The sequence below is a fragment of the Bidens hawaiensis genome, unplaced genomic scaffold, assembly GCF_021521415.1.
Source record: "Bidens hawaiensis isolate Kalapana, Puna unplaced genomic scaffold, B.hawaiensis_p1.1 tig00026897_1, whole genome shotgun sequence".
NCBI classification, from domain to species: Eukaryota; Viridiplantae; Streptophyta; class Magnoliopsida; order Asterales; family Asteraceae; genus Bidens; species Bidens hawaiensis.
In genome coordinates, this window is record NW_027494341.1 from 75,178 (window position 1) to 83,473 (window position 8,296).

The 8,296-nt window shown below is 33.4% G+C and overlaps 1 protein-coding gene across 2 annotated transcripts; it reads right to left on the reverse strand.

Annotated features, from left to right (window-relative positions):
- Nucleotides 1-2,750: 2,750 nt before the first annotated feature.
- LOC143574308 (sugar transporter ERD6-like 7) lies at nt 2,751-7,744 on the reverse strand. 2 transcript variants are annotated; one of them, XM_077058960.1, is made up of 18 exons: nt 7,336-7,737; nt 7,150-7,212; nt 6,434-6,523; nt 6,276-6,335; nt 6,121-6,186; nt 5,963-6,028; nt 5,806-5,881; nt 5,088-5,152; nt 4,922-5,014; nt 4,755-4,835; nt 4,595-4,679; nt 4,284-4,327; nt 4,113-4,175; nt 3,832-3,891; nt 3,656-3,709; nt 3,519-3,578; nt 3,119-3,233; nt 2,751-3,042 (listed from the first exon to the last, which is right to left on the reverse strand). In XM_077058960.1, the coding sequence occupies exons 1-18, from the start codon at nt 7,492-7,494 to the stop codon at nt 2,927-2,929; spliced, it is 1,416 nt and encodes a 471-aa protein (XP_076915075.1). In that variant the 5' UTR covers nt 7,495-7,737; the 3' UTR covers nt 2,751-2,926. The 2 variants fall into 2 exon arrangements, 1 of the variants encoding a protein (XP_076915075.1); XR_013142570.1 differs by lacking the exon at nt 2,751-3,042 and having other exon boundaries at nt 3,163-3,233; nt 3,832-3,884; nt 7,336-7,744.
- Nucleotides 7,745-8,296: the final 552 nt, after the last annotated feature.

Genomic DNA, 8,296 nt, shown 5'->3' on the forward strand with positions numbered 1-8,296 from the left:
CCTGCTGTGACAAAAGAACGACTAGGATTGTTGAAAGCGAACTCGTTTCTCTGGTCAAAAGCAGGGCACAACTTAATTTGTTGGATTGTGAAAATTATTGGAGCATGATTTCAAAGTTTGATTTTGATACGATTGTCCCTTATATATGACTTCCAGCGGCTTGCTAGTTTTTGACTTTTTGGTATAACATAAAGTTTTTGCTGACGTTAAAAATAATAACAAATACATAATTCTAAAAGATTAAAAGGCTAAAATCATTTGTCCATGCTTCTTACATAACAAGTTAGCTAACGCTTCTTCCTTGAAAATATGTATTTTAAATCGGTATACATATAACATAGTGTGTTCATAACAATGAAGTTAAATTAAACATGAAGGTGAATGATATGTGGATTAAATTACAATATCAATAAACAAGAATTACAAACTGGTCCAAAAGGGTTCAAATCTTGTGTGTGATAAAAAAATAGAAAATAAAAACGTCATTCAGAAGAATACAATGCATTTATGCATGATGACGTCGTTAATTTGAACGATACTCTATGTCCTGTTATGCCAAGCAATCTTCGCATTCTAGCACCCTAAACTAACAAGATTTACCTAAAACGATAAACAAACTTTATATTTAGTTGAAAGACGGGTCAAAACCATTGAAACCGAGTGAACGCACCCCCAAACAGAAGCAAGCGAGTAAGCCTACTTAAAATTTATACGGTTTGTTTCATGCAAGTTAGTGGTTTAGTAGTTCGACTGACGGTTAGGAATTTGAAACTGGCCATATCAACAAAACATTATTTATTTTTTAATTTATTATTTCATTTTGAAATATGTGGTCATCACATGAATTATAGTATAAAATCGTACATTTGTAAAAGACCACCTAAATCAAAACTGTAACAAACTCGTAAAAGTTAGAGGGTGGTAGTTGTGTTTGGTTGTGCATGCTGCTTTATAATCATGTACCTAATGTAAAAAGACCTTTCATTTAACTGAAGAACTTTAACGGTGTTAAGTAGTGGATCTAATCGCAATAAAGTTGAAAGACAGAGGGATTGAAATAACAATTTTTAAACTACCAGACTGAAATTAGCTATTTTAAAGAAACCATATGAACGGAAACCGCAGTTTACTTTTAGATATATTTTACTTATGAACCGGGTTGATTTGGGTGAGGTTTTTATATGTTATGCACTTCTACTTTATCAACGGGAACGGGCCAAACTACTCAAAAGCTTGTGGAATCTATTTTTAATGCATACAATCTCCTAAACAAATAAACAGTCTTATTTAAACATTTAGATGTAGATTATAACTGTACTAATATTATTTTTGTAGCTTACTATTTATAAAACATGACAAAAAGTGTTGGCAACACAACCTTCACCAACCCGGTTTGAATATATATTCCAACAAGGGTATTCATTATCCGATTTAAAACCAAGCAAACAGAAAACAAAACCAGAAAATGGAAACTGGTTAAAACCGAATCAAATTACAAATTCGGTTTTCAATTTGGTTTTAAACCGAAATCAAATTTGTAATTCAGTTTTCAGTTTCACAAAATCTGAATTCAGTTCAAACTAGATAACCCATTAAACTGAACAACCCAAAGAAACCGAATAACAAATAATGCTATTTAAGGTTTGGTCATTTAGCCTGATCCAATTACAAATTTAGACTACTCCCATTCACAATCTCAGAATCTCAATCCTACATTATAAAATTAATTTCTCTCTTCAATCTACAAAATTTAACCCACTCCAATCTTTTACTCCCATTAACAACCCAATCTCATCCTTTTTTTATTAAATAAATTCAATTTATAATTAGTTTTGATTAACTATATAAATATAATTAAGTAATTATATTTTTTTAAATATAAAAAACTTTAAATATATATATTAATCAAACACATTTTACAAAATAGATAAAAATAAGTTACAATAGTAGCATGAAATACAAAATTACACATATTGATGATACAAAACTACATACTTATTCATCAACACCAAATTTCTGCCATATATGCTCAATCAAATCGTTTTTTAGGATGTTATGAGCTTCTCTATTACGAAGTTGTGCCCTATTCGTCATATAACTGGATAGGCTTGCAATTCGTTCAGTAGAGTATTGAAAGAGTGGTTCATCATCTTCACTAGAACTCATTCGTTATAAAACAAAAACCAAAATATATATAAATAATTGTTATGAATTAAAAATAAATAATAAAATGTGGGATATGTGGGATAAACAAAATCTAAGCATCCAGTAACATGGTGACACGTGGAAACAAAGATAATGTTTGGATATCTAGTTGATAACGCCAGATAATGTTATCTAAACAAAATCCAAGCAATTAGTAAAACCATGACATGTGGTAACGAAGATAATGTTAATATTTAATTTGTATTAAAAATGCAAATTTTGAAACGAACTCCGTTTTTAATAAAATTTATACCGGAATGTTCACAAAAAAAAACTAAACAAGATTGTGTTTTTAAATTTTTTTAAAATTTTAAATATTATAAGTTATTTAAGAAAAATCAAATTATAATTAAAATTAATTATGTTAAGAGAAAAATCAAAAAAAAAAAATAAAAACCAACCAACCCAAGTGTGACACTTGGATTCCATTATCTTCAAACATGGTTGCAATCTTGATCGTGGTTGCAATCTTCTCATGGCTTTTTTAATTTTTTTTTTTGTCCGATCTTGTAGGCATTGGATCACCAATGGGCATAGTCTTAGCCCAATCCAACCCGATCCAATAACAATGAATGTTTAAAAAATTATAAAGAGAATATCATAAAAACATTGAAAAACTTGAATAAAAAGCCTGAACAACCCAAAACCCGAACTGACGAACACTACTTGTTCCAGCCCTATCCATAGACTTTTGAGCCTGATACATACATACCATGGTGATTCAAGCATTGATGGCTGCTTGTATCTGCTCCAAAGTTCTTCCTTTTGTTTCAGGGACCATCGCGATAATAAACACAATACAGGCTAAGTTTATAGCCGCATACACAAGGAAAGTACCTAAAAAGCATGAATAAGACACATTAACATGATCAACGTTAAGAATACTCGGAATCTTGAAATTGTTAAAAGTTACCGTAAGAACTCCAGCTTAAGAGAAAATTGAAAGTAAATGATACAGCCCATGCACCAAACCAGTTTGTAAGTGTTGCTAGGCTTCCAGCAGCCCCCTTGATATTAATAGGGAATATCTACACATACAGGAAGGATATTACATTATTATTATTGTTATTATTATGTCTCCAGTTAGTATAAAAAATATTAATATTTATGAAACATAATCAAATGTTTACAGGTTCAATTATTTTATTATTTGAAATAAGTGGTTTGTTGTTTAAATAATATGCATCCTAACTTGTTTCATTTGAAAATAAATATCGTTATTTTAGTTATAACTTCAGTAACCATAACTCGTTATTCTACAAGGGTACTTAAATGAGAAAATTGTGTTGATGATGATGTATATTTATATGTACCTCGGACATTATAATCCATGGAACTGCTCCCATTCCTGCGGAGAATGAGCCTATATACAACTGCATTCACCAAACAATACAGTTAGATGACTAGTATATTAATTCATATCTCGGTTTTGTAAACGTTGTATATTTACCAGTATGCCAGTTACAGCTAGCGCTGGTACTGCGTTTAGTCCTATTTCATAAGTCTGTTAGGATGAAAAACAATATATTATTACAATAACAATTCAAGTTTATGAATACATTAAAAGTTATATTTGTTTTGGGACGGAGCAATAAAAAATCTAAATGTTTCATGTCTTAAGATTACCTTCAAGTAGAATGAAATTGCTGCAAGTAAACAACCGATGACCAATCCGGCGCCTGAAACCTTGAAAATGAATATGTATTTAGAAGAAAGCCTTAAATTAAGGAAAAAACACAAAAGGTTATAATATATTGTTGGCATTGTTGCTTGTATACATTGTATTAGTCTGTTAGTAACCCCTTGGCCTGCTATAGGTTTTACAATGGTTTAACTATTCTGATATATTTTGAATATATTAAGATATTTTTACATTTACTTTTACGTGCACGAAAAATAAACTTTACCAGTAATAGTGGCTTTCTACCGGCTTTGTCTACAAAGGGTGCGTTTAAGGCGGTACTGATGACCTGCAAAAAAGTTGGTATAAATAAATAATTCATAACGAATAATTCGTGTAGTCTTGTAGATAGAGGGTTCTATATTAATATTTTTTTAAAAAAAAACTTGCAAATAACCTGAAGAATCGCGTAAATTATTGTTCCAATATCCGCAGGAAATCCTGAACGAGTCAAACAAGCCAAAGTCTATTAATATATTAGCTATTCATAAAAAAAATTGGACATAAACATGTAGACCGGACCCAGACCGTTTTGACTTTTGCTAAAAAGTCAAAACAACCGGTTTCAACCCAAGCCCATTTTGACCCGTGGTCCAACCGGCCTGACCAGCCGATTTTGTCACTTTACTTCATCCATAGTCACTATATTGGTTGTTAAATTGATGGATATTAAAAAGGTATTCAAGTGCAATATTATTCTGTACAAACCTGCAGACTCAAAGATACTGCTTGTGTAGAAACAGATTCCGTTGATTCCTCCGAATTGCTGACAAACCATTAATCCAACTCCGATCTTCCAAACACAAATGTAAAAACATAAGTTATATTCTAACTATGAAACTGGTAGAATATTGTGATATAAACTTACTGTGACGGATCGCAAATATCTTCTTTGAAACAAGCCGAATAGTCCGGCCTTCGGAAGCTTTTGTAGTGTTTCTATATAATCCTATCGACAATTGCAACACCTCATTAACTAATAACCACAAATTTTACATATTTTTAATTTTTCTAAAGAAAGTATGAAATGCGAACCTGGATTTCATCCGCCTCCTCGGACACATCAGCATCTTTCCCTCTAAGTTTTCTCAGGGCAGCTTCAAACTCCTTTTGCTTTCCTATCTTAGCCTGTATGCATGTATGCCGAATATAACTTCTAAAAGCTTCTAAGTTTTAACATCATAATTTAACAAAACCTTACCAGCCATCTAGGAGATTCCGGAACAAAAAACAGCCCCACTAATAGAACAGCACAAGGAATCAATCCTATTACCAAAAACAAGGAAACTATATCGGGCCTATGTGTCATAAACGAATAAAACGTACTAATACATTACATACAATTAATATTAACAATATTGTTATATTGAAATACACTTGTGATGAAGGCCCAAGTATTGACGAACAGGCCATGTTATATTTGGAGGCCCATGATCGTGTCTCCAAAGGTGGCCCACGAAAACGGGCATAACTTGGCCCACGAAGCTCCGTTTCAGGCCTATTACCAGTCAAATCGAAGCTTGAGACGAGGAGCACATTGTGGCAAATGCCTATGGCGGTTTGGCCCGTGTCCGAAGCCCAAAAACGACTCCTAAATAAAGTTATGGGCCTTTTATTGTTTTTTCAGCACTTTTTATGTTTTTATATTTGGGTTTGTGTTTGGCCCATGGCCCGTTGTAAGCCCATTTCGTATTAGAACACTTATTTATATGTTGGTTATGTAAGATGAATGATCAGACTTGAATATTAATAAATTTCGTTTTTCTTCATTTTCCCTAGACCTTTGGGTGGGATTTGGGGGTTTTGAAGTTCATCACGGGTATTCACTGAATCAACATGATTCGATCTTCGTTTTGTTTACACCGCTGCATCAACTTGTAAATAAACATGGGTTAGATACTTAGATTAAATGTTAAAACCTGTCAGAGCCAAGGCCCGCCATGTCAGCACTGTTCCTATAATAAACGCAACGGATACGCCTGAACAGATAATGAGCTGCAGAATACAAAATACCTCAATGTTTCTTATACTGAATATTTAAGGTGCAAGAAGTTCAAAAATCAATGTGATTGCTACCTGATTTGCAGCTGTTAATGCACCTCTTAAATTTTTAGGTGCTATTTCAGCTATGAACACGGGTACCTTGCGATTCAAGACATATACATATGTCACAGTTCTCATAAATGTATCATGTAAATAGAAATAATCATATAAGTTTAACCAACTTAACTTACCACATAGGAAAACACACCCATTCCAAATCCTGTTGCTAGTCTTCCAATATCCAAAGGCAGAGGCCCCTTTAATAATAAAAAGAAATTGTTTTGACTATTAAATGTCAAATTTAGGTATGTTTTTTAATTAAATATATGATTAAAATGTTATGTACCTGAGCAAAGTAAATTGCTAGCCACCCTGCTGTACAAAAAGCGGTAGATATTCTCAATGCCTGTTTCATTGTTAAGATTTTAATGTTCGAACTTACATGAAGTAGAATGTGGTCTAAAAATGACAGTGATAATGTGAAAAAAATTGCTATTAACTTACCCCTTTGCGACCGAAGAAATCAACCATGGGCCCACTTGCGATTGCGCCAATCATTGCGCCGAATGTTAGTATTGACCCAAACAAGGAGTACTAGCAAAAAAGACAAAAGAGGTTCATAAGTCATTGCACAAAAACAATACTTTAAATGCATTATAGTTTTGAGTTGATTACTGGTCTTGGGCCCGGCTCAAAAAGGCTGGCCCAACTTTTGTAAGCACAAGGCAAGGCTGGCCCACTAGGGTTATGGCCCAACTACAGTGAGCCCAAAGCGAGATTGGCCCATTACTGTGGGCCAACTTTAGTAAGCCCAAGGCAAGGAGGGCCCATTAACGGTTCGGTTTTTGGTAGCCACGGACTTCAACTGGGAAAGTATATTGAACATTAATTTCACACATGTCTAAAGAGTTTTAGATAAGTTGGTCATGCTCCTCTTTTCCTTACCAAACATTTGTTTGTGCTTTTTCCTGATTATGTCCATGTGTGAGTTAGTTTTTTCGGTTAATAGTTCCTGTCATCATCAATTCATTATTTATTGTAACAACACTTATTCTTTCTCTTTTTGTCCCAACTTTATGCAGTGTGATCTGAATTCTTCAAACTGTGTCGGTCCGTGATTAGTGATTATGCAACTGAAAAAGCATGTAATGCATTGCTACAAAATGATGATTTATAATCATCAAAACATATTTATGTGCGTGTTTGTTTCTTAAGCTAACCTCTGCAAGAGACAGATTTAGGTCTTCTAATATAGCAGACTGAGTAGGAGACGAGTAACCCGCCTGAAAGTGAAATTCGAGTAATCAGATCATCACTAGGATTAATAAATGATCATGATCTGGGCATAGATCTTAATAATTTATGATTAAATTTGAAAAATATAATTTGAATTTATTATCACTCACACATGATCCAAATGCAAAAGAACCACAAACTGCAACAAATGTACTTAAATAAACCATAAAATTGTTCTCTTTGCCCTTTGCATCTTGAGCTATCAGTGGGGCTACCATATTATCTTGAATAGTGTTTTCTGTTTGCTCCATATCCTTTTCAATGGCCATAATAACATAAACTACAAAAAACCAATCAAATGTACATCTTAGAGTGGCTAAAGATAATGATCATAAATAAGGATAGCAAACGAACCAAAACTTAAACATTTGGGACGGGTAATAGGACAGGTTTGAGACTAGCATGTTATTTTTATTTAAAATGTTGTGGGTATAGGACATATATGGTATTAGGTGACACCCAACTCAATTATCCGAAACAAGCATACAGGTTTTCCCAAACCATACCCACAAACATTTTCTTTCTATTTTTATTCTAATTTTCTTGGGTAATAAAATTGTATAAAAATTAAAATAGTAAGAAATGTATTTGGGAGTCCTGGTGGATAATATATCAACTAACAAACTAAAGGGTATCCCAATACCCGACATACACCCAATGGGTATTGAACCCGGTACAAATAGGATAAAGTTTTACAATTGGGTGTATGTAACTGGAGTTACCAATACCCGTTGGATACACTCGATACCAGTTGGTCCAACAAGTAATTATCCGACACATACCCTATGAGTATCAGCCAATATGGATATGGTTTTACGATCGGGTATATACCAGACGAGTATTGGGTCGGGTATGGATATGGTTTTACAATCAGGTATCTGACTAGCTAGAACTACCAATACCCGTCTCATTATCATCCTACTCGTTAGAGGCGGGCTTACCCGATATTTTCAATGATCGTGTTGCTTGAAACAATTTCAGCAACCAACTCCACCAGTCCTGATAAGTTAGTATTTGAAAGTTGAAACAAAACCTGAAGATTATGTGGCTTGGTGTAACTTAATATAACAA

What these genes read in the sequence shown, in the direction of transcription:
- LOC143574308 (XM_077058960.1), bottom strand. Translation starts at nt 7,494, where the DNA reads ATGGCCATTGAAAAGGATATGGAGCAAACAGAAAACACTATTCAAGAT. An exon ending in CTTTTGCATTTGGATCATGT is followed by an intron (nt 7,213 to 7,335) that starts GTGAGTGATAAT and finishes TTTCACTTTCAG; the next exon opens with GCGGGTTACTCGTCTCCTAC. An exon ending in GATATTTGCGATCCGTCACA is followed by an intron (nt 4,680 to 4,754) that starts GTAAGTTTATAT and finishes TGTGTTTGGAAG; the next exon opens with ATCGGAGTTGGATTAATGGT.